This window comes from Panthera uncia (genome assembly GCF_023721935.1).
Source record: "Panthera uncia isolate 11264 chromosome B3 unlocalized genomic scaffold, Puncia_PCG_1.0 HiC_scaffold_1, whole genome shotgun sequence".
Lineage (NCBI taxonomy): Eukaryota > Metazoa > Chordata > Mammalia > Carnivora > Felidae > Panthera > Panthera uncia.
The window spans coordinates 72,014,289-72,040,282 of record NW_026057582.1 but is presented as its reverse complement, the minus strand read 5'-3'; the positions used below and the strand labels follow the sequence as shown (position 1 = coordinate 72,040,282).

At 46.5% G+C, this 25,994-nt stretch overlaps 1 protein-coding gene and 1 non-coding gene across 3 annotated transcripts in view; both read right to left on the bottom strand.

Annotated features, from left to right (window-relative positions):
* Nucleotides 1–2,612: 2,612 nt before the first annotated feature.
* The window catches only part of SLC7A8 (solute carrier family 7 member 8), a 52,984-nt gene continuing 29,602 nt past the window's right edge, over nt 2,613–25,994 (bottom strand). The window contains exons 4-11 of one of the 2 annotated variants that reach the window (XM_049613093.1): nt 17,303–17,428; nt 15,078–15,231; nt 14,327–14,450; nt 12,772–12,875; nt 8,909–9,005; nt 7,029–7,178; nt 5,258–5,435; nt 2,613–4,754 (exon numbers count right to left, since the gene is read on the bottom strand). In XM_049613093.1, the coding sequence (XP_049469050.1) occupies nt 4,591–4,754; nt 5,258–5,435; nt 7,029–7,178; nt 8,909–9,005; nt 12,772–12,875; nt 14,327–14,450; nt 15,078–15,231; nt 17,303–17,428 (1,097 nt within the window). In that variant the 3' untranslated portion in view covers nt 2,613–4,590. Of the gene's footprint in view, nt 4,755–5,257; nt 5,436–7,028; nt 7,179–8,908; nt 9,006–12,771; nt 12,876–14,326; nt 14,451–15,077; nt 15,232–17,302; nt 17,429–25,994 lie in introns of those variants that run through there. The other variant, XM_049613094.1, reaches the window with a different exon arrangement.
* LOC125910516 (U1 spliceosomal RNA) lies at nt 16,437–16,599 on the bottom strand. Its single transcript, XR_007454017.1, has one exon. It is a non-coding gene; the product is annotated as a U1 spliceosomal RNA (small nuclear RNA).

Here is a 25,994-nt window from a genome sequence, read left to right as displayed (position 1 = left end):
GGCCAGTAGGAGATAAGTGATCTCGGTCTCTCACCTCCCAGGCTGGTGGCTGACGTTGCTAGAGTACTGACATCAGTGTTTCCCAGTAACCGAGGGGCTTGGTGGTGGGGGTGGGGCAGGTTGCATTCTGGATGTCCCTGCAGGGGAGGAGTGGGTACTGGACAGGAACAGGGGAGGGGAGGGCAGTGCCAGCTAAGAGCAGGGGGCTTCTTGGATTCCATGGAGTTACTCAGGAGTGGAAAGAAGCCTCCTTGGCCAGCAGGATCATTTCCTCCTGTGCTGCTTCAGTTGCTACCTGTTTGCATTAACTGAAACAATGCATGATATATTATCTTAGTGACTTTGTAACAGGCCTCAGTTCAAAAGTCACCTCCTTCACCAGGTCCTTCCAACAGGGAGGCAGCCAAACATGGCAGTCAAGTGTCAGAGAGAACTGGGCTTACATCCTGCCTCTGTCACTTCCCAGCTGGGGGGCCTCAGGCAAGTTACTTAATCTTACTTGTAAAATGGCAATAGTAAAGTCTACTTTGCTGGATTGTTTAATTACTTTGAATAAGATAATGTATAGAGAGCAACTTATCAGTAAATGTTCAGTCTTCTTCTGCCCTTCCTCTGACCACCTCTTGTGGTTTATCTGTGTCTCCTAACTAGACAAACTATCTGTAGCCTCATCCGATGCCTTAACTTGACAGGTATTTTGGGGCATGTAGGCACCAGGCACCATACAGGTTCTGGGGATCTGGCGGACTCAGCTCGAAGTCCACCTGGTGTGGGCAGTCAGCCATGCCTGAAAGTGCACATGTACATGTCATGTGCCTTCTTTCCGTCATAGACTATTTGCTCCTTGAGGGTAAGGTCAGATCCACTTTTTGGACTTCTTCAGCTGACCATATTGCCTGAATTATAATTAGTAGAGGTGGATTGTCAAGTATGAATATTTTCATGGAGTCAGCGGGACTAAGTATTTGAAATCTGTGCTGATTTGGAAAATTCAGGAGTAAGTTTGCTATTCTCATAGCATATAACAAACCCCTTGGACACGATGGTTCTAAGATATGTTGTGTGACTAACAAATGAATGCTCAAGCAGCTATGATTTCAGTGACCCCCAAAGTCCCTAAGGTCAGAGCATCTGAATTCCTACCATTAAAGTGACTGACAGGGTTAAGACAGGGTAAAAGCCCAGGTTAAAAATAAATGCATGTTGCCCAGGAGGAGACTACATTTTCCCATTTGACCAGGTTAAAAAGGTCAGCAAATGTCACCTTAGGGGGATGGTGGTAGTGGATAGGAACAAGTGTCTCCACAGGGTGAGAGGGGACTGGGAAGGGCCAGACTTGCTGGAATGAGGCAACATGGAGAATATACTGGCAGCCATGGGAAGGAAAAGTATGTGTATTGGGGCAGAGGGGGTTCAAAAGGGTGGATTTGAGTCCTGGAGAGAAGCCTCTTGCACAAGACTGGCCTCTGCCCAGTTTTGCCCTTGCTCTCTGGGGACAACCTTGGGCTGGGAGATTGAAGGACTCTTTGAGAATAGGTTTAATCCTTTTTTTTTTTTCTTCTTCTTTTCCTTTTCTCTAAAAGTGCTATATAGGTTAAGTGACTTGCCCAAGGACACAAGCTGTTTAGTGGCTGCTGACCTGGGACTCAGAGCCAAGCATCTGTACCCCTGTGACTGGCACACCTCCAGTCTGAGTCTAGAAGAAATGCCAGCCATAAATGAGGAGTGTTGGGGCCAGGCCAGGACTGGGAGTAGAGGCATCTTGCCTGCCTGTGTCCTCACGTGTCCTAGATGGTAGAGGGTGATGTCTTAATAACCCCCTCCCCTGTGCATGTCTGCCAGAAGTACTGGCTCTGGAGTAATGCAGCCCCAGGACAGGCAGCTGGGAGGCTGCCCACAAAGGAGGCACTCCAAGCAAGGACTGGGCCTAATCCCATCAACTTCCTCCAGCAATTAACTCAAAGCACGAGGCGAACTTGTTCCTACTGTACCTGCTCCCTCCTTTGTCCTCACTCAGCAGCCTTCCTAGTCTTCTAACTAGACACGGTCCTCTCAGTCTGCTCTGTGCAGCTGAGGGGGACTGTGTCTCACCTCCTAGTCCCTCCTGTCAAACCCCTTGTATCTGGCTGGGTCTTTTCCTAAGTCTCCCTGGCATCTCTCCACAAGCTCAGCCTGTCCCTTCCTTTCCCACCTGGTGCCAGCTGTCCTGGTGCCAGAAGCCTTTGCTGATCCGGCCTTGGGGAACCACCCTGCCTTTGCCTCCCTCCACTCAACTTAGTGCTGTCTGTCATCCATGTCCCCAACTGGGCAGTGAGGAGGTTCTTCTTCCCAGCTAGTTTGTGGGCTCTCGGTAAAGTAGGAACTTTAACACTTTCTGATTTTACTGAAGCAATGAGAAAGTTTTTGGTTCAAAACGAGAGGGAGTTAAAACAACAACAACAACAACAACAACAACAACAAACCCAAAGAGGTGGTATTTGTACTGGCACTGAGTCCCTGGAACAGAGCAAGGGCCATTCTGGGGTGAAGCTGGCAACCAAAGCATCCTCATGAGATAGGAAACACCTGGGGACTTTGTTTCAGAAGATCACTGAGTTATTACCACCAACAACTTCATTTCCATTTAAAATTTTATTACATCAAAAGAAAAAACAAAAACAAAAAACAAAAAAACCCTCCACAAAACGAACTCTAACCCTCAACCAACTCAAAGACAGAAGATTATTATCCAGGTATAACTAAGGCCCTCCCCCCATCCCAAACAACCTTACATTAAAAAATCCAAAAGAAATAGAAATACCAGCTTCAAAAATATTTATCCAAAAAAGTAAGGCATTCACTTTATGAAACAAACAAACAAATCAACCCCAACAATTAAAAGAGGGATGGAGGTTGGAGGAATGAGAACAGAGAACAGGAGGACGGTTCCCTGACCCTTGAGGGGCCAGCCCTATCCTGCCCTCCACTTGGAAGGGACCAGAACTCAAACCAAACCTGGCAGCTCACCAATGGGGGGTCAGGCAGGCCAGGTGGGGAGTTGGTGGAGCCAAGCAAGCCAGGAGCACTCCCCACGTGTTCTAGTCTAAGCAGATGGTACAGGGAGGTAGGAAAGAGGGGATCCTGCTTTGCGATGAAAAGATCCTAGTCCTTAGCACAGCAAGTGTGGCAGGAAGGGCAAACATGGTGGCCTTCCTCTGGAGTGCAGGGAAAGGCAGCCTCTGCCCACAGGATGGCCAGAAGTCCACATACCATAGAGAATGTGTCTCCAAAATGGGTACCTTCTGCCACTGTCCTTTCATCCTGTCTTGGAGGCTGTCTAAAGACAGGCAGTGGTGGGACCAAAAAAGGGGGGTATCTGAGTAGGGGGAGGAGGGATGAACTAGCCTTCAGAAGACACTCTCTCCCCAAATAGTCTTCCAGCTTATGGGATGGGCGCTTCTGAGGGGTGGGTGGGAAAGCACCCTCCATTCCAGGAAGGCTTTTCATACCAGGTCTATCCTGACGGTTAGAAATCAGGGAGTATTTTTAGGTCCAGTTCTTGGATGGGAGGTGACTTAAGGCTGATTTGGCTTGGGTTTCAGGCCTGAAGGGCTTGGGGAGCCTTCACATTGGTTGGTCCCAGAGCCAAGCCAGAGAGGAGGAAAAGGACATGATGGGGGTGCCAGCAGTGGGCATGTTGGGGGCATGGCTGCAGGGATAATGGAGTGACTGCTTCTTCTCGTGGGAGTAGGGAGGGAAGAGGAGCTGAGCAGCTTTGCCATCAAGAGAAAAATGTCCACTACACTGAAAACAAGAAGACTTTCTGGCTTCAGGAAGCTTTGGCACCGAATGGGGGTCAGGATGCAGGAGACAGGGGCAGGGCTGGGTTTCTGCAATTTGAGCCTTTCCCAATCTCTTCCACAGGCCTGGCTTGGGGTTAGGAGGAGGGGGCAGTTCTCCTGCTCATTGGTCCTTAACTCAGTAGGAAGGTGGTGTCCCGACAGGAACCTTGCTCTAGCCAGGGAGCCCAAGCTGGGGTGGGGGGAGGTACCTGGGGAGGGGGAGAGGAGAGAACAGAGGGAAGCATCTCTCTGATTTCTTGGGTTCCTAGTGAAGGGAGAGGGATATGGGTCTCTCCAGTTGACCTTTAAAGATGACAGATTTGCTTGAGTCTGTCCCTCCCCAAAAGACTCACTGTTGCTTCCACTTCTCTGAGCAGAGGCCTCCCTTGGGCTCAGGAATGGGGAGGGAAGGCAGTACTGAACTGGGCTCCTGAGGAGGCAAGTGAGGGTTTGAGCCCCCAGGGCGGTGCAGGAAGGCCCTGTAGGATACCCCCAGCAGCTCCTCTCTCCTCCCACTGCTTGGAGCAAACCCTCACAAGGGTTTTGGACATAGGCCCTGGTGGTAAGAAGCTGGTTCTTTGGGTACAAATGTCAGTGTCTTTGTTTATAGTTTTTTACACCCACACCCAGGTCCTGCCCCTGCTTGACAGAAGCAGAGGGGTGTGTGTGTGTGTGTGTGTGTGTGTGTGTTGGGGTGGGACCTAGCCCGGGAAGGAGGGCAAAAAGGGGGTGTAGGAAGAAGAAGCCAGTTGAGAGGGGATGGTGGTCCTCAGGGCTGGGGCTGCTCCGAGTCCTTGTCCTTGCAGGCAGTGGGTTGGTAGATGGGCTGCCGCTGTTCTTCTGTGTCCTCATTCAGCTCCTCTGTCCCTGAGCCCCCCTCCACCTCGGGGTACACAACCACACACATCTTCTGGCTCACCAGGGTTAGCAGCTCTATGGGAGTTTACACAGAACAGGTCAGTGCTGAGCATCCCATCAACACAGCCAACCAGGCTATGGCCCTGCCCAGATCTCCTGCCCCAGATGTAGACTCAGCAGAGCTGCCAACACCTTCAGGAGACTTCCATTCCAGGAGACAGCCACCTTACCACCTCCTCTGTCTCTGGGAAGCCTGTTTGTTGGCTGCCCATTCCCATAAAAGCCTTAGTCCTGCACCTTCCCTACACTTGCTGACCACCAGTTCCAGGGTCTTCCCTGGCCTCTACCTCAGGCAGCTCCTGCAGGATGGCTGTCAAGTTGCCTATTTTCTTATAGGTCTAAGGTCTGTGTGCAAACCTCAGCTGTTCTCCCCTCCTCAGAGGTTTCTGGGAAGGCACCCACCCTTTCTCATCCTGTCTTCTTCTACGGAGCTCTGTGGACCAGCCTAGGACTCCTGACCAGGAGACCCAGTCCAGACCAGAAGGCCCTCTATCCATCCAGCGCCCTCAACAACTCACCAATGAAGTTATTGAAACACTTGGGCTTGTGTTGCCAGTAAACACCCAGGAAATAGACGGGCACTCCTGTCAGCATGATGGCCAGGCCAGTGCCACACACCACAGGCTCCGACAACAGGCTAAAGATCAGCAGGAAGGCCCAGAACAACAAGTAGATGATGGGGAACAGCAGGTTGATCTGTGGAGCAGAGGTGCTGTTAGCTGTGTGGACCCCAGGGGCCCCAGGATCAGGGCATCCTCCTTCTTCTCAACCTATCTTTGAGGGCAAAGGGTAGACTTCACTCAGCTCTGTGGCTTCCACACCCTTAGGCCTGACAGATCAAGTGCTATGTCAACAAATGTTGGTGAACTTGGGTAGTGGGACAGGAATAGGAGAGGGGAACTAGGGAAGGAATGATTTTCACTGGATCTTCTCTTCTGGGAAGGATGAAACAACACCTTGTCATCCATGCCATGTGTTTGTGGCAATAATAGAAGCCCATGGGGATCGATAAGCTTGCTGGTATATTGGTATATATTTGCTGAGGTCCTAGGGTGGAGGAGAAGTGGAGGAATGAGGGAGAGGAAAGAAGGAACTGGCCTGGATATGTCAGGTTCCTTACCCTTGCCCGGTTCTAGGCAGGGCCCTCATCTGGGCACCATGTGGGCAAATGTCCATCCCTCTCAATGTGAAAGATCTAATCCCAGGATCAGTCTCAATGTGTCTCTCTCAAGCCATTTGAGAAGATAAATCTGCCAAGGTCCAAGAAATCAGGAAACCTACCATAGTATAAGACAGTCAGGGGCCTCAGTTTTTTCAAAAAGAAGCATCAGCTCTATGGGCTTCATCCTATCTGGTTGGCCACAGGTGGGAGTTCCCAGTAGAGTCTTCTTCAAGACTCTAGATTCAGCTGCCTTTCTCTTCCCTGTCATCTCTTCTCAGAGGGTATGAAAGGGTTGGGGGAGGGATGGGTTATTCTATGTTGTCATCCTAGCAGGCTTTCTAAGAGTGGTAGGAAAGTGGTGGTGGAAAACAGATGTGGAGAGCTGGAATTCCTCAGCTGGAAGAATCTTCTGGAAGGATCTAGTCTTCTCTATTTCTAGAATAGGATTGTTCAAATAGCTCAGGGATATACTCTATTCTTCCAATTTGCAGGAGAACCCAGAGTGCTCTCACATATTTTTTTCTGAGCAACCCCATTCATTCCCACCACACAATTATCTCTTGTAGCCATCAATAGGTTCACCAAGCACCCTACTACCTATAGGGCCCTAGTAGTTTAACAAGAGAGGCACATGGAGGGTTGGGGTGGACTGGGAAGCTTCAGGGAAGAGGAGGAACTTGAGGCCTATGTGGAAAATGGTTAGGATTTGGATAGGCAGATGGGAGAAGGAAACTCATTCTGGGATGGAGACATAGCTCAAGTAAACTCAGCTATCTGGAGGGATAAGGAGGAGACTGGACAGATCAGCAGATTCAGGGAAATGTTGGAGAGATAAGGGAGTCTGGAAAAATCAACTGGAGTTTATAAGAGTCATAGGAAACAAAGAAATGACCTGATGAAAGTACATTTAATCTAACTTATTCTTCCAGCTGCAATTTGTTCTGGTCCTGTCTCCAGTGGAAAATGGAAATGGCTGCCCCATTTATACATAACCCTTGCTTCCCAGAGGGTCTGCTACCATCATAGAAATTATGATCTGTGGTCAGCAGCTGATAACAAGGTGATTTAAAAATCTGGGCTGCAGCTAGAACCAGTAGAGGAGATGGAGGGGGTCCCAAGGGCAGCACCTTGATAGGGCGGGGGATGTCAGGCTTCCTCCAGCGAAGAACTATCTGTCCAGCAATTGTGACTCCATAGAAGAGGTAGTTGATGAAGCCCACGTAGTTGATGAGTGTGTACATATCACTGGTGACCAGCATCAGCAGGGTTGAGATGCACTGTAGAGAATGGGAGAAACTCATCAGTAATCAGAAAGATATTTGGACACTGGAGGAGCTATTTACAGGTCAGGGGACTGTTCTGCCTCTAGGAAGACAACACCATTTTATGATGAATGTCTCAAAATTGAGACTTTACAGCATCCCCTAGTCACCCTGGCCATTGCTAACACCTTCGTTGCCAGTAAGTTCTTTCTTATTGCAGGAGTGATAATAAAAATATTTAAGCACTGGTATGGCATGGGCACTAACCAATCAGAACAGATACTGGCTGTAAACAACTGGATTGGCCACACTGGCGACAGTGGCTCTACATCTGCCCTGGTCTCATTTATATTTCTTCCTTGGTTGTAGCTCAAGCTGTTTTTTTTTTGTTTTTGTTTTTGTTTTTGTTTTTTTTGAGTCCCTTAGGGAAGATTGTTAACTGCAGATTAAAGCTTTATTCTTACCCTCAATCTCTTCTCCTGAGTCATTATCCTCCCCCCCGCCCGCCCCGCTTTTTTAAATATCACAGTTTTATAACAATCCCAGCCAAAAAAAAACAAAAACAAAACTGTTTATAACAGTTATAAAGCACTTACTAGGTGCCGAGCCCTGTTCTTAGTGTTCTACAAATATCTAACTCTCATAACAGCCCCATGAGGTTTTCTTGACAGAGTCCACTTTCCAACTTCAAAATCATCTCAGTGGCTCTCTCAGAACCATGTTCTGCCCCTTTGTTAATTTGTTAAGGCCAAGAGAAGGTTCAGTTCTCTTGTAAGATCTGATGGTGAAAATAATCTAGAAGATTTTAACAGGCAAATAAACCAGATTCTGACTATACTTGACTTGCAGTCACAGGACTTCACCAATGGCTCAAACTGGAAACAAGTCTGTGGGTCACTGGGAGCACTAGGTGGTCTCTAGGCACCTTTCACAGCTAACCAATCAGATGGCCTTCATCCTATATCTGAACATTCTGAAACTCCCCTCATGTTGTACAATGTTTCCACTTGACTCCTGAGAACTCTATTATCCTGGTCTAACTGCTTCTCTGATGGAACAAAATCATTTTTAATACTGTATTCAGGATACAGAAAGAAAAAAAAATAACTCAAAAGACTCAGTGGGGACAAGTCTTTGCTCTTTCTTTTTACCCCTCCAAATGACTCTACTCGGGGCCATTTTGCCCTCATTTCTTCCCTGTCCCAAGTTTCCTTTTCTTCATTTTCAGTTACTAGTCTTCCTTTCTTTATGATTTTCTTATTTGGTGTACCTATGCATAACACTGAATTTGTTTCAGTCATGTTTTCCAAGAGATAGGCAGAGCTTCCTGGGGTAAGAAGATTGAGGGGAGTGCTGGGAGTGTGCAGCAATTGGTCAGGAGCAGGGGCCCAAAGCCGCAACTCCGTGAGCAGCAGGTGTAGGGGAAAGCCAAGAAAGGAGAAGTTTCTTTATGAGGCTGTAGAGTCATGAGACAGTCCCTTCAGTCTGACCCAAAAGGATGGGAGAATAGAAATGAGCCAAGATGAGAGCCTGAAGGTGTTTCATGACTCAGGGTTTTTCCTTGTTCTTTCTCTTGATATTCACAAAGCCCACTCATGCCATTTGCCAGATTATCTAAGACCCAGTGAAACCTAGGAGCAGGCCAGAGGGGGACAGGGGTGTGTGGGGGAAGTGTGAGCTCCCAGCTCAAATCAAGTGCTAAGAGAAAGGGTGTATATAGGACTGGCAGAAGGAGGGGCCCTTACTGTGAAGAGCAAGGCTGGGATTGGAGTGCAGCGCTTCACATGGATCATGGCCAACACACTGGGAAGGTGGCCTTCCCTGGCTCCAGCAAAGAATAGCCTGGTAGAAAGAAAAGGAAGTCAGCCTGGGATGGCCCATGGACCACCTAAGGAAGGTCCCTCCCCAGCCCAGTCTCCCTCATCCATGCCTACCTTCTGCTCACACAGGAGCATCTTCCCCACCCCAACCAGGTACCCACCTTCCCATGCACACTCCAGCCCACTTGTCACAGGACCCACGTTCACAAGTGCAGGTGCAGGCAGACCAGAGGCAGCCAGTGGATAATGGATGGATTCTGGGTGCATGGAGACCCCGAGTATGGTCTGAGTGGTTTGGGGTTACTGATGATTGTGCCTTCACTTTGCGGGCCTCATAATGCTTTAATCCCTCTAAAAATGTGCTTCCCCCATTCTCGAGGGATACAGGTTCTCTGATACATGGGAATTGAACTGTCTGTCCATGGAAAACCTTAAAAACACTGATATCCTAGTCAAGAAGTAGTTGCTACTTTGGGGGTGGAGAATGGGTGGTAGACCAGAAAGGGAAACTTGGGTGATACATGGAAATATTTTATATCTCATTTTGGGTGGTGCTTACATGGCTGTCTACATCTTTCAAAACTCATCAATCTGAACACTTACATCTGTGTATTTTATTGTATTGTACATATTGTATTTTATTATACCTAAAAATTTATATATCCTTAAGCTACTTTTTCTATTCCCCAAAAAGCCATCCTAAGGAAATGAATAGTGAGTTAGTAAAAGGTATGTATACAAAGATACTCTAATGATAAAAAAGATTGGAAATATCCTAAATGCCCAAAAGTAAGAGATTGATTACATAAATTATGGTGTATCTATTAATATGGAATATTTTACAGTCATAATAATGTTAAAAAAATTGATCACATGAGAACATGCTCACAATACAATGTCAAATGGTAAAAGCAAGATAGAAAACTGTATGGTTCCATACAGTATGGTTCCAATTAATTTAGAAATTATGGACATGTAAAAACATACCAACTGATTATCTCTGGGTGATAGGATTATGAGTAATTTTAATTATCTTCCTTAGACTTTATTAAAAAATTAATTTCTAAAATAGACAAGGAATTTATAATTGGAATAAAAATTATTTTTTAAACTTTTTAAAAATTAAACTTTTTTGGGGAGAGAATTGTAGATTCACAGTCAGTTGGAATAAATAATACAGAGAGATCCTAGGTATCCACCCTGTTTCTACTGGTAACATACTGCCAAACTATAGTACAATATCACGGTCAGGCTACTGATGTCTAAAAATTAATTAAAATTTGTTTAATGTTTATTTAATTTTTGAGAGAGAGAGAGAGAGAGAGAGAGAGAGAGAGAGAGAATGAGCAGGGGAGGGGCAGAGAGAGAGGGAGACACAGAATCCAAAGCAGGCTCCAAGATCTCAGCACAGAGCCCAATACGGGGCTCGAACCCACAAACTGTGAGCCAAAGTCAGACACTTAACCGAATGATCCACCCAGGTGCCCCTAAAAGTTAATTTAAAAAAATGTTTATTTATTAAAAAATTTTTTAATGTTTATTTTTGAGAGAGAGAGATATAGCATGAGTGGGGGAGGGACAAAGACAGTGGGGAACACAGGATCTGAAGCAGACTCTGTGCTGAGAGCAGAGAGCCCAATGTGGGGCTCAAATTCATGAACTGTGAGATCATGACCTGAGCTGAAGTCGGACTCAACCGACTGAGCTACCCAGGTGCCCTAAAAGTTTATTTTTAAAAAGAGAAGGTTTAACATAAGGGAACGCTTCTTCTCTGTCCCTTTTCTGAGAGAAAAGAATACAAGAAGCTGTTGGGAGTCATTTACATATTAGTGCGGATTAGCTTTTTCTTTTCTCTAGAATTTTGTAGGGAGAAAGAAACACCTAGAGGTTGGAGGAAGGGGATGGTGTAATGGGGACAGAAAGGACAGAATCAGCATGCTAGGTGTTCTGAAAAAAACTGTCACTTACATTGTAATTTGTGTGTGAGGGGGATGGAGCTAACAGCAGCAGTTTGGTAGAAGTGTGGGAGTCCATTATGGCCCCAAGTACCCATGTGCATCACCATCAGCTGCCATCATCAACCTCCTAGGCCACTGTCACTAGTTTCATGCAGCCACACAATATCGCCCCTCTACGGTGCAGCCTCATGCACCCAACTGAGCCACAGGTGCTCTGTGGGCCTCATCATGCACATAGCCAGGGCTCTGCATTCACATCCCTCCTCCACATGCAGCCAGGACCATGTGTAACTGTCCAGGTCCAACAGCATTTGCAAGTGTCAAGTTCACAAGAGACAATTCTTGCCCAGCTAGCTGACAACAGAAGAGACAATGACATTAAGCATGACACACGCCACACACACTCCTATTCCTCAGGAAGAATCATCCTCTCCATACACTAAACACAAAAGAATACGAGAGAGCAGGGAAGGAGGGGGAAGGAAGGAAGGAACTGGAAAGATGAGCAGAGGAGGCCTGGTGGGTGAGCTGTGCCTCTGAATCAGAGGTCTCACACACCAGGGCCACTGTGTCCTGCATGCATACACAGCTATACCACATGCATGCAGACCACTGCTTGGCCTGCCTGAGGGACAAACCCCACTCTAAAGTGACTATAGCCAGTCACTCTCCTTCCAATAGATCTCAGAGAGCCTCATGGGTCACTGCTCTTCCACTGCTCGCCCTCGGTTGAGGCCTCCAGGTGGCCACTGCTCCTGTGTAATATGCACACGAGGTTGCTGTGGGTGAGTCTCATAGGGTCCTGGGGTAAAGAGGATACCTACACTCCCTCTTCCCTGCCCTGGATCCTGAAAACATGGTACTCCTTTGACATTTCATGAGAACTCCTCCCTGATGGGATAGGTGGCTTTGGAAGCAGCTAAACCCAGGGACACCACTTTTACTGTATCTTTTCAGTAGAACTGTGCCCTGGGAGCAGGGAACTTTCTAAGAAAACTGGGAGAACCCCTAGAACCACACCAATGGAAACTATCCAGTGTCTGCCGGCCTCAATAGCCCATTCCGGAGATAGTAAGAAGAGACACTGAGGAGGGGCCAGATTCCTAGAGGTGTGGAGGCAGGAGCTAGGGCTTCCTGGACCCACTTGAACTTCTGGCTTCCCTGAGAATTTGGGAGTTTGGGGCATGGCTTTGGACAAATGCTTTCCTTTAGCTCTTCCACATTTCTCTTACTTCACACACTCTGCCCTAGTCTCCTGAGCGACCATGAGAAGGCTGCCCATAGCCACATGTCTGTTGAGCAAGGAGAAGCTGCAGGGCACTCAGAGATGATCCATCCCACCTATGGGCTGGTCCCAGAACTTCCATGAGACACCAGCCCAGAAGCCCCAGGCCCATGCTCCTCCTGGTCCCTTGTAGAGTGGGGTTCCTTTCTAGCCAGCATAGCCTGTTTCTAGTCAAGTAGCAAAGGGGCTCTGAGGCTGCAGCTGAGACACTGTCCTGCTGCCAGTCACAGTACTCAGACCTAGGACTGCATCAGGTGGCCTGGGACCTCCTCAGCCCTGGGCTCCTACTGAAATGAGGTGGGATGGGGCTTCTCGCCACTACATGTGAAGCCACACACATCGCAGGTAACCAGGTGAGCAGCACACACCCCTCTGCATCCAAGCTGACACACATCTGCCCTTATGTGAGCAATCACCCCCTACCAGGTCACCACCCAGGTGCCCACACAGACCCCTGCTGATGGAGACAAATACCCCACATATACACAGAGCAATAAGCACAGGAGAATGGCCCCTGGTCCAGGAAAGGCCTGGACAACACTCACCGGGAAGAGGTGAAGAGAGACCCATTTACTCCTCCAAATGTGGACAGGGCAACAGAAATGGGCATGATCCAGGCCATGACCCCTAGGAGCTTCTCTCCAAAAGTCTGGGAGAGAAAACAAGGGGGTGAGCAGAAAAGGAGAGGTTACAACCCTCCACTTGTACATCATTCTTGGGAATGCTCCCTCCCATCTCTACCCTTGCTGAGTCTCTCTGACTAGGGTCCTGAGGGGAGGGTTGCAGGCCCCAGGCCCCTTCTGCACCACACCGCCACTTCCCTTCCCATGTTGATCACCACACAGTGGGCATTTAATCAGTGTTTTGGGCTATTAACTGAAGGAGACAGTGCATGGTGGTAATAATAATACTAATAATAACAACAACAACAACAATGACAATGATGTGGTAACATTTGTTTTCCTTGTCTTATGGATGAGAAAACTAAGGCACAAACTGAGATCACAAACCCAGAAAGTGGAGGGCCAGGACTAGAAGCCAGCTGTGTGAATCTGGGCCTCATGTGCATTATACACGAGTGAAGACAGGCAGGCCCAACAGTTTGGAGCTCTGAGACCTTGAACAAGGTCCTTAATTTTTGAGCCTCAGTTTTCCCATCTGTAAAACAGAAATGGATCCTAATTCATAGAATGAGAATTTCTAAATTTATAGAAATAATATGCTAAGAAGGGAAAAATGATAACAAGCCACTACATAGGCTGAGAAAGAAAAGACAGTGAAGCTACAGACTAGTCTTCATATATTGAAGGAATATAAAATGTCAGGGGACTAGCCTTTTCTATTTTCTGAGCCAAGTACACATTCAATTTCTAGCACATTATGGGGGAGGGGTTGTTTAGAGTAGATGTCCTGCTGGGTTAGGCTGGTTGGTGGTCATGGAAACAGGCTACCACTGAAGGACCTCTTTCTTTACAGTCCTCTGAGATAAGCCATGTGATGACAGCTTGGCAGGGTGGCATCCAGGCCCAGGTGAGGGAACGGCATGGCTCCCAGGTCTTTCCTGGATATCAAAGACCCCAGTGCCTTGGATCTACATGATCTCTTTCCCCAAAAAGCACAAACCATTCCTACTTTCTGACTATTTACTGGCACACACTTTTCCCTGATGAGGGAAGGAATCAGGCTGCATGATTTCCCGAGGAAGAAATGAAGGCAGAGAGAAATGGTGTTGTCTTCTGCTAGATTATATCTTTCTGAGGAGGAGCCTGCCTCCTTTATATGATCATCACATTTAGAGTTTAAAGTGCCCCAGATCAGGAGTTAGCAAACTTTTTCCGTAAAGGGTCAGATAGTAAGTAATTTGGCTTTGCAGGCCATACAGTGTTTGTGGCAACTAGACAACTCTGCCGTTTTTGCTGTTGTAGGTACAACACGGCTGTCAGTTTGCTCCTAGGCACTTGAAGATGTGGTTTCTGCCCTGAGTACTTGGGTTGACTTCCAATTCCACAAATCCATGGATCAGGGAAAAGTGAGTGGGGCTAATCAGGCAAGTCTATGTCAACATTCCTGGTTTGAAGGACTGTGAGTTTGATTTCTTACCACAGCGACTGCGTTTGATGCCAGCAGCTCCTGAGGGGACATTGCAGTGACATAAGCGACATTGGCAAAGACATACACAAATGTGACCAGTGGGATGGAGATGAAGATGGCTCTGGGAAGGTTCCTGTAGAGGGAGAGGAGGTGAGAGGGGGAAGGCCTGGCACCTGGGACCACCTGCCTTGTGATGGGATCTGGGGAGTGCCTTTTGTCTTTCTGCACACAGCTGACTTTGCAGTGCAGCTGACTTTACACTTTTCTGTGATGCTCCCTCTCCCTGGGGGGGGGGGTGGATTTGTCTCAATATGGGCAGGACAATTTAAAGGAAATGAAACAGCGTAGGCTGGGAATATGCTCCATACTGTTGGTCCCTTCCTGATTGGAATCTCCATGATGTACCTCTCTCCCCTGCCTCAAGACACAAAGACCCTCCTGTCCCAAGACAGGTAAATAAGATGTCTGGAGGCCTCTCAGGGCACATTTCATCCTCTAAGGCAGTGGTGTTTCCTCAGCCCTGTTTCAACTTTTTAATCTGCTCTGGGACCATCATGGCATCATTTTTCTCCTCCTGGCAGGGTGTATGGCAAATGGTTAAAGTTCCTAGGAAATAACTCTTTCTTTAAAATAGACCAGGTCATGGTCAGATGGGGCTGGAGGTGGAGAAGTGGCCAGGGGACACCTGGCTCCCTTTTCCTAGTAGCAGGTGCCATGACCTTTTGAGGGATTTGGGAAGAGCTGGGCTATTTCAACTCACTTGTAGGGATCAACAAGTTCCTCAGTCACGTAATTAAGAAAGTTCCAGCCTCCGTAGGCAAAGGAGCCCTGAAGGAAAGCCAGTGCGATGAGGCCGATGTTGGGTTCTTGGAAATTCTCAAATGCGTTCTTTGGCTCCAGCCAGAAATACTCTCCTGTGGACGCAAGGGGCAGGAGGCTGCTCAGAGAGATAAGCCAGAGGCCTGGCGGCCCTTAGCCTGCCTAGTCCCCTCTTGGCCCCTCCCTGCAGTGATGGTCCAGCTCTTTGTCTTGTCTCCAGTGAACCCCACACATCGGAGAAGTGGGACCAAAAGGAGCAGGGAAATAGAGATCTAGGACTTCCCCAGAACCTGTTAACCAGGAGTCCAAATGGGGACTCAGGTTCAAAGCACAGTGCTCAACGTTCTTTTAAAAGGCAAATTTACTTGGAAAGAAAGGCCAGGGGTGGTCACTGGTTAGGGCAGGGTAAATCTGGGGCAGGTGGGGGGTGGGGGGCTGGCTTGTTGAGATTTGGAGATACAGGATTAGGGTCATTGGCAGTCTCCTGACCACCTTCCTTTGTATCTAAGATATATCTATATCTACTTTTTTATACGAATGTAAACAGTTTTATTTAGAAACAGATAGGTACCTGTTTGTATTGTAGAATATAAAACTTGATTTACACTCTATAAAAAATAACCAGTATCCAAATTCAAGAGAGCTAGCATTCACAGAACATACAATGTGGGTGTGTAGCTACTGCTCACCAGCCTCAGGCTTGACTTAAACCAAAAAGATAATCCAGGGGGATTATTAGAGATTAGAGTACAATGCTTGCTGCTGAGCACCCAGCATCCAGAAGTTGCCGTTTTAGCATATGAAGGTTTGCTTTCTAAGTGCGTAACTTTAATAAGGTCTAGGTGCTCTGTACCTAGTGAGCTGTGAGGCTCTCCTGCCACACAGTTTTCACAAAGCATGAAGAACAACAAACACTCACACATAAACTCCTATAATGCCATTATTAGTTCATGCTTGCTCTTTCTTTGTCAATATCCTCCTATCTCTTTCTAAGGTGTGTGTCTGGTCTCCCTCTTCATGGTATAGATTCCCTGAGGACAAGGTCCTTCAGCAAAGAGATTTTCTACTGCCTTCCCAACCCTTAGCACAGGGTCCTGTACACAGTGGGCCCTCAAGAAAGGTTGCTGATGACACTGTAATGAGACATGGATTAACTGCCCATATTTTACTTATTCATCTGTAATCCAGCACTTGGACAGGAAATAAGATTACAGTGATCAGGAGAAAGCATTGGGACCAGAATAGGAGGAACTTACTATCTCTGAAAAGATAGCACAGTGATTTCTTTCTTTCTTTCTTTTAGGGGAAAGCGTGAGCATAGTCCCCACTACCACAAATTATGTAATCACGTTTCTCACATTTGGAGAAATCGCAGGGGTCAACACATCCGGAGTACAATGGATAAGACTCGCCCTGGGAATACCACCTTCATGATCATGGTATCTCCCCTGCCAGGTAAGTACATACAACAATTTCTTTAAACAATATAACCTGCTAAAGAACTTAACATAACTGGTTGAAATAACAGCAAACTTTAATTAGTTTCCTGGAGTAAATATCCAGGCACCCCACAAGGCCTTTAGAGCTTGTAGGCAGATGGGAGGTCTCTCTGTTTGTCATCTGACTTTCTCCAGGAGGCAGTGACACTGGGCAGAGCCTAGTGGTGCCATGGTTCCCATGGAAGCCAAATACAGACTCGGGCTTGGAAAGGACCAAATCCAGTGGGGAATGTTGGCAGGGGCCCCAGGAATGTCGAGCTCTCTCTTGTAGAGATTATGAGTATTTTGAAATGTGTAAAAATCTCCTCCATTCCTCATTTTAAGATATGGACAACATACAATATAAGATGCAGGGAGCTTTCCTGGGGCTGGGGCAAGAGGGCAACAGGAATCCAGAGATCTGGGGTCTTTACCTAGCTATGCTAGAGCCATGAGGTCAGCATGGGAGAACTAAATTCTGCAACCCAGGTGGGGCATGCTCAACTTCCAACCACCCCAGGAAAAATGGTTTCTTTTTCCCTTTGTCAAGCAAGTGAAGAAGAAAAGTCATTCAAGGCCAGAACTGGGAAATCTCAGGGTGTGCACATGTTCAAAGACAGTGTGAAGGGGTATGTACATGCCAGGGGTGGAGAGTTGGGTAGGGCCCTGATGTTCAGGTGATACTCACCTTTGCAGATCTGTACAACTCCCATGATGATGATCAGGGCCAGGGCCAGGAGTTTCCCAGCTGTGAAAATGTCTTGAACTCGGGTGGCCCAGCGAACACTGGAACAGTTGACCCATGTGAGGAGCACTGAAATGACAGATCCCCAAACATACCCTCAGGGCTATAATGAGGCCCTCTGCACAGAAACAGAAATGCTCCTTGCTCCTGATGATGGGATTGTAACGGGCAAGCCAAATTTCCCTAAAGCTCAGCCCAGTGTCCAGAAACCTTGGCTAGGTTAATGGGTTACAAATGGGGATTATGTGCCACAAATTAGAGCTTGGTCAGATCATGCCCTGCCCAGGGCTGAAAGCCAGAAGCAGGCATGTAAGTGTGGGCACTGGCTTTGGGGAAAATCAGCATCTGACCAGGGTGCAAGTGTGGGCTTTGTTTTCAGGTCACTATGCTCAGGAGGAGCCCTGAGCAGCTGGTAGATCCTGAATGTCATCTTCCTCAGCCTGAATTTGGGGCAATAGAGGTTAGGGGAATCTTTTGTTACCTGAGGTATAATTTCCATAGAGTGAAATTCATTTTTCTAAGTGTACAGTTTGATGAGATTCAACAAACATGTTTCATTATTTAATCACTTCCACATTCTTTGATGTGTATTTACTTACAAGAGAGAGATGGAGCATGAGCGGGGTAGGGGCAGAGAGAGGGAGGCACAAAATCTGAAACAGACTCCAGGCTCAGAGCAGTCAGCACAGCGCCTGATGTGGGGCTCAAACCCCAAACTGCGAGATCATGACCTGAGCTGAAGTTGGACGCTTAACTGACTGAGCCACCCAGGTGCCCCACTTCCTCACTCTTTATGCGGAACATTTCCAACACCCTAAAAAGTGCTCTCTCTTGTACACTGTGCTCTTTTGAGGTCAGTCCCCTTCCCCTACCTCTGGTAACCATTAATTTGGCTTCTGTCACTAAAGTTTTGCCTTTTCTAGCATGTCACATGAACAGAATCATATAATATGTAGCCTTTTGTGTCTGGCTTCTTTCACTTTCTGTGATGCTTTTGAGATCCATTCATGTATGGCTGTGTATGTCAATAGTCTAGGCCTTTTATTGTCAAGTAGTACTCCATTTTATATATCAGTTTTCTATTCACTGGCTGATGGACATCTGGGTTGCTCCCAGTTTGGGGCTGTGATGAATAAAGCTGCTATAAACACTTGCACAGAAGTCTTTAAATGGATTGTAGATATCTTTGAGAAGGGTTTTCATTGCTCTTGAGTAAATACCCAGGAGTGAGATTTTGAGTCATAAGGTAAATTATTATTATTTTTAAAGTTTATTTATTTATTTTGAGAGGGGGGGAAGGGAGAGGAGAGAAAGAATCCCAAGCAGGCTCTGCACTGTCAGCGTGGAGTCCGACATAATGCTCGAACCCACGAACCATGAGATCATGACCTGAACCGAAGTCAAGAGTTGGATGCTTAACTGACTGAGCCACCCAGATGCCCCTAACTTTATTATTTTTTAAAGGTTTTATTATTAAACTTAAAAATTTTTTTTTAATTGAGAGAGACAAAGATAGCATGAGCAGGGGAGGGGCAGAGAGAGAGGGAGATATATAGAGAGAATCCCAAGCAGGCTCTGTATGACAGTGAAGAGCCAGATGCGGGGCTCGATCTCATGAACCTGTGAGATCATGACCTGAGCAGAAACCAAGAGTGGGACGCTTAACTGACTGAGCCACCCAGGTGCTCCAAAGATTTAATTTTTTTAAAAGTAATCTCTACATCCAGCGTGGGGCTCAAGCTCACAATCCTGAGATCAAGAGTCACATGCTCTACTGACTGCGTGACCCAGACGCCCTCTGAATGTATGTTTAACTTTATAAGAAACAGTCACACTGCTTTCCAGAGTGGCTATATCTGTTAGTATTCCCACCAGTGACAACAGGTAGTTGTGGCTATATCAGGTGGTATTCCCACCAGTGACAACAGGACGAGTTCCTGTTGCTCTGCATCCTTTCAGCATTTGGTATTGTCAGCTCCAAAAGTTGGGCTATTCTAGTGGGTATGCAGTGGTATCTCATTGTGGTTTCCATTTGCATTTCCCTAGTGAGTAATGATGTTGAGTATGTTTTCATGTGCTTATTTGCCACTATCCCTATATCTTCTTTGGTGGCATGAGGGCTTTTAACTCTGTTTTATTTCCTAGGAGTCATAGGGCTCCCACAGAGATCCCAACAACCTGGAGCCTCCAAGGGCTGGAAGAGAGTTGAGAGGCTGAATCCTACCACCACACTCACCAAGCAACCTGGGGGAGCCTGTGCCATAGGAACAGGACTCATACATGCTTAGGAAGAGCTTGAGAACAAAGGGAAGTTAAAATCCTCTTATTTCTCCCTCTAGTCCTCTAAAGGTAAAAGTCATACATGTAAAAGCACCAGATCTCATTTGCAACTACATGAGTGGAACTAGAGGGTACTATGCTAAGTGAAATTAGTCAGTCAGAGAAAGCCAAATACCATATGACTTCACTCATATGAGGAATTTAAGATACAAAACAGATGAACATAAGGAAAGGGAAGTAAAAATAATATAAAAACAGGGAGGGGGACAAAACATAAGAGACTTTTAAATACAGAGAACAAATTGAGAGTAGCTGGAGGGGTTGTGGGAGGGGGGAATAGGCTAAATGGTTAAGGGGCATTAAGGAATCTACTCCTGAAATCATTGTTGCACTATATGCTAACTAAATAAATAAATTATTAAAAAACAAAAACAAAAAACACCAGATCTCTTCTCAAGCTCTGGCCAGGCCTCTGACTTCACTTGAACAGCTAATCAAGTTATATCAATACTTGATCCTTAAACTGCCCTTTTACTTTTCAAGAGTTTTCCAACCTTACTTGATTCTGAGAGAGTTTCAGTAAGGGTAAAGACCTGATGTTATTATCTGCCTGTAACCTTTCTCCCTGCACCTCTTCTACCTGGCAAGCTCCTTCTCATCTTTCAAGATCCAGCTCAAATGTCACCTGTTCGTGAGTCTTTATTATTTTACTTATTCCTGACAATGTGACTGCAAGGTAAGATATACCAGCTGCATTTTATAGACAAGGAACAAAGTTTGCCCCTCCTCTCTACCCCCAGACCACTTTCTTTATATTTAGTTTTGGCATCTAGTTCTTTGTATTATAATGATTTGTTCCTTTTTCTCTGTCTTCATGTAGGCCAGGAAGGCGGGGACTGTGACTTTTCAAGCTTTTAATCCCAGGGCATCATTAGTGCCTGCAAATAGCAGGTGCTCAACAAATATTTAATACTTGGATAAAGAAAATGCCCCATATCATTAGACCTGTAATCTCATTTTAGTCTACACATTCTACAATGCACAGAATCTCCCCTGTTTTCCAGGAATCTCATCAAAAGAAGACACAATCCCCAGATGGTTGTACAGAGCCAAAAGGGCAACAGGAAACTTGACTTCAAGAGTAGAAACTCTTGACTCCTCATGGAGGAGCTGTTATCCAAGATGGTGTCATATAAGGAGAACCAAAACATGTTGTCAGAGGAAGGATTTTAAGTGCCTGAACAGGGAGAACATCTTGTAAATACTCGAATGTTCCAGATGGACTGAGACATCCTGATAAACACACATTTGGTTTATCTTACTCAATTCAAAAAGGATTTCAGGATCACATGCCTGGTGACAATCCAACCCAAGTCACTCTAAGCACCGGGGCCTGTGATCTGCTTCTCCTCAGGGCCCTGAGGCTTGCTAAATACAAGGCTGGGCCCCCGGGGCCCTAGGAATTCAGGCAGACACAAGCAATGACTTAAGGATAAAAGAGACTGATACATGAAAAGAAGATTAGGACACAATACCCATGAGGCTCAGGGATAGGTAAGGATTACAGATTAAGGAACCAGATTGTGATCACAGAGAAGAAAATTATCCTCTACCAAAGGGGAGGAGAGGGCATGGTGGAGAGGAGACAGCAAAGTACTTGGAGGGAAATAAGAGATGAGCAGGACAACTCACAGAAACTCCTCTCCCCCAGCAGGTGTGGGGGGGGGGGGAAGAATGTGGCCACCTCCTGGTAGGCTGGAATAAAAAACACAAAATCATCTCCTTAGGAGGGGACTTTGTCAAGGCAACCAGAAAGATTCCTTCAGTCAGCTCCACAGTAGTGCTGGGGGATGGGAGATGTTTGAAGGAAGGGATAATTTGTCAAATAAACTTGCTGTGGGTGTCTTCTGTCCCACCTGAGCTTATCTCCACAATTTCACAAGAACCCAGCCCTTGACTAATATTTAACCTTTTACCTTTACAGGGATCTTTCAGAAATAAAAAGAGAAATCCTGAGAATGAGGTGGAGAGACAGGCTGCCTGTGACACTAATCTCCTTAGAACAATGGCTGCAGGCCCTATATCTGACCCTTTACCCTGAAGTTGGGTGATCACAGCATGTGACTGAGGGGAAAGAGGGCACTTTGAGTCTCCTGCTACCACAGGACACCTTTCCTCACAGCAGGCTGAAACCCGAGCCTCCAACCAGAGAGGAAAGGTCAGTGAGTGGAGACAACACTGTCGGATGCTTGCCAAGTCCCTGCCCTGCTCAGGCCTTCTGTCTCTGCCTGTCTGCTACCCAGAACCCCTTTCTGTTGTTGATTACTGTGTCCCCTCTCTCTTCTCAGCCAGACCCTGCATTATGCATGTTTGAGAGACAGTGACCTCAGGGAAGCCATATGTAGATGGGGACTAGTGGCCAACTACAGCTTGAAATGTGAGGAGTTTCTTCCATCCATCCATCCATCCATCCATCCATCCAAACATCATCTATAAAGGGCCTACATACTCTAAGCACTCTGGTAGAGTGCCTAGGGGAGTTATAAGTAAGACACAAGTTCCTGCCCACAGGGAGTTGACAGCCTAAGGGGGGATGTTGGGTGAGCTAAAAGATAATCATGCAACAATGATCATGCCACAATGTGGTGGCAGCAGAGCTCTTCATGGAAGCCAGTGGGCTAATTCAGCCCAGGGGAATCAGATGCTTCCTATAGGAGGGAGAGACCCTAACAGAAAGAGGAATTTTATAATTTTGGCCCAGCTGGATAAAATAAATAAGAAGGAATAAGATTCTTGTTCTTGTCCATTGTAATCTGGCTGTGAGGTGGTTGCTGCTTCTCTAGAGGCCTCCATGGAATCTTAGACTTATCTGTATTTCTTGGGCATTTTCTCCTCTCTCTTTTGTTTCCTTTCTGTTTGCTGGGTTAAAAAAAAAAAAAAAAGACTATCAAGAAGCCGATACTTCAAGAAGATGCTGAAGTCAGGAGTTGGTTACTTAATCTGCCAAATTGGAAAAGGTGACAAGGTGACACCTTAATGTCAAGGGACAGGAGGGGTACAAAAAACAAGACAGGCAGGAGTAGGGAATTTAGAACCCAGCAATCTTTTTTTTTTCTTTTAGGTTTACTTACTTATTTTGAGAAAGAGAGTGTGTGAGCAGGGAAGGGGCAGAGAGAGAGGTAGAGAGAGAATCCCAAGCACACTCTACACTATCAGAGTGGAGCCCAATGCAGGGCTCAATCCCATGAACTGTGAGATTATGGCCTGAGCCAAAATCAAGAGTCAGATGTTTGACTGACTGAGCCACCTAGGTGCCCCCCAGCAATCTTGTGCCCTGCTCAGAGCACAGGGCCTCTCAACTGCCAGATAGGAGAGGTGGGCTCAGTACTTCCTGTCCATGGGAAAACTGTAAGACTGAAAGAGAGATGCAGAGTCCTCGGGTCGATGACAATGCAGATCCTGTCACTGACCTGGACAATGTCCACTGTAGGGAGGGTTGGCAAGCTCCTGTATCCTGCAGAGAAGACTGAGTCCCCTCCCAGCCCTGATCCTCAGACTCTGATCCTTTGGGGACTCACAGAAGCTTCTCCTTCACTTCCTCCCTCGGATGATGACATCAGAACTCATGGGGCCAGTGGTAGGCAGAGAAATGACCATCCCAGAGATGTCAACATCCTAATCTTGTTAGCATGTTACTTTATATGGCAAAAGAAAATTTGCAAATGTGAGTAAATTAAGAAACTTCAGATGGGGAGATTATCGAGGATTATCTGAATGAGTGCAATGTAGTCACAAGAGTTCTTATAAGAGGAAGGCAGGGAGGGTCAGAGTTAGGAAAAGAGACATGATGTCAGAAACAGAAGTCAGAGAGGGAGAAAGAAAGATCTGAAGAAGCCATGCTGCTGGCTTTGAAGATGGAAGAAGGGGCCATGAATCAAAAATGTTAAGGAGTCTCCAGAAGTTGGAAAACACATGGAAACAACTGTTCCCAGAGCCTCTAGAAAGAACACAGCTTTGCTGACACCTTGAGTTTAGGATTTCTGACCTTCAGAAGTATAAGACACCAAATCTGTGTAGTTTTAAGTCACTAAGTTTGTGATAATTTGTTGTAGCAGCAATAGGAAGCTAATACAGGGCCAGGCAGCATACAGAAAGACCAGAAGGCAGGTGGCACACCTTGAAAGAGCAAACCTTTTAAAGAGTAACCAGACAGCATATCCAAGACCCCAAAGGAGTGCCTGTCCACAGACCTTGCAGAACACCTGTGGAGGAAAGAGGTGGGGCCCTCTAGAAGTGGTCAGTGAAAGTGAAGTCACGCATGTGCTGACCTAGCTGGCAAATTTCCACACCAAATGACAGCATCCCAACTCTTCCACACCCCCAGGATCCTATAGCTAAAGTGTTACTGCCTCCTGTTCCTCCCCTTTGTAATTCTATACAGTAGTAAACAGGCTCACCCTCCAATAACTCTAGCTGTAATTTTCTTTTCTTTTTAGTTTTTTAATGTATTTATTTTTGAGAGAGAGAGAGTGCAAGCTGGGGAGAGGCAGAGAGAGATGGAGACACAGAGTCCGAAGCAGGGTCCAGGCTCTGAGCTGTCAGCACAGAGCACGACATGGGGCTCGAACTCACGAACCATGAGATCATGACCAGAGCCGAAGTCAGACACCTAATTGACTGAGCCACCCAGGCACCCCTAGCTGTGATTTTCTTCTCACAAAAATTTGGGGCAAAAAAACACTCCTAGTATCCCTCCTTCATGCAACCCCAGGTTCTCATCCAGTCTCCTCCATATTCCATGAAACTTCAGGCCCACACACACAACCCAGATATACATACAAATGGAAGCCCAAGAGTCTTAAACTTCTTACAAGGTGGGTATAGCCCTGGGATGCTCACAAACATGGTTCCTTTGTTCTCTGCCCCCATGGTTTTATTGGTCTCCTAATTTTACTGACCAGAGGCTATAATCACAGACATAGAGGAAGTCAAGATGAAAAGCTAAGAGATGGGCTCAAGTGTCCTGAGACTGGGTTCCTTCCTCAAGTCAAAGGATAGAGTGGCCACAATGTGCACTATCTTGCAGTGGACAACACTGAAAGCACCCTGGCAGAGCCCGTTCTGGGACTTTCCCAGGTTGAGTCAACCCAACCCAACCCCCCAGGAAGGGAGGCAAGGTTAAAGGATTAACAAATTTTAGAAGGGAAGAACATGAACAACATGTTTTGGGAACCTTTACCTTAGATGGATATATTATAGATTATAGGTAAAAGAGACAATTTAAAATTAATCTCTGTAGTCCATCTTTAAACAGAACATCAGTGACTTGCAAGCATAAAATAACTAAAATCTCCATTTAGAAAATGGGTTAGGGAATGGTGGGGCTGGTTTTAAGTATCTGCAACCAGCACAGGCCAGGTTTATGTGTTCAGGTACTCCCTTGCTTCTGGACACAGGACTCTGGCCTCTTGCTGAGCTGGGCTGGCAAAGGGTCATTTTATGTCTTCATCAGAGGCCAAGTGAAGACCTTCCCACATGGAACCCCAATCTCATTCCTTTTGCTAAGCCAGCTCTGCTCCATGTACCATGTCGTTTGGGTGTGATGAGGTGAAAGCCAGGATGGGGCCATTTGGATAGGGGGCTGGTTAAAAAAAATTTTTTTTAATGTTTATTTATTTATTTTTGAGAGAGAGAGAGACAGAGTGTGAGCAGGGGAGGAGAAGAGTGAGAGGGAGACACAGAATCTGAAGCAGGCTCCAGGCTCTGAGCTGTCAGCACAGAGCCCGATGCAGGGCTTGAACTCATGAACTGTGAGATCATGACCTGAGCCGAAGTCAGATGCTTAACTGACTGAGCCACTCAGGTGTCTTTCCCCACAAAAAAATTTTTTACATTTATTTATTTTTGAGAGAGAGAGAGAGAGATAGAGAGAGAGAGAGAGAGAGAGAGACAGTGGGGTAGGAGCGGTGGGGGAGAGGGGTACAGAGGATCCAAAGCAGGCTCTGTGCTGAGAGCAGAGAGCACGATGTGGGACTTGAACCCACAAACTGTGAGATCATGACCTGAGCTAGAGTCTGATGCTTAACCAACTGAGCCACCCAGGTGCCCCTGTAACAGTGATCAGGGAGCGTGTGGGTAGCTCAGTTGGTTGAGCTTCCAACTCTTGATTTTGGCTCAGGTCATGATCCCAGGGTCATGGGATCAAGCCTCATGTCTGGCTCCACACTGAGCATGGAGCCTGCTTAAGATTCTCTCTTTCTCTCCCTTTGTCCCTCTTCTCCACTCACACTTTCTCTCTAAAAAAAAAAAAAAAGAAAAAGAAAAAGAAAAAGAAAAAGAAAAAGAAAAAGAAAAA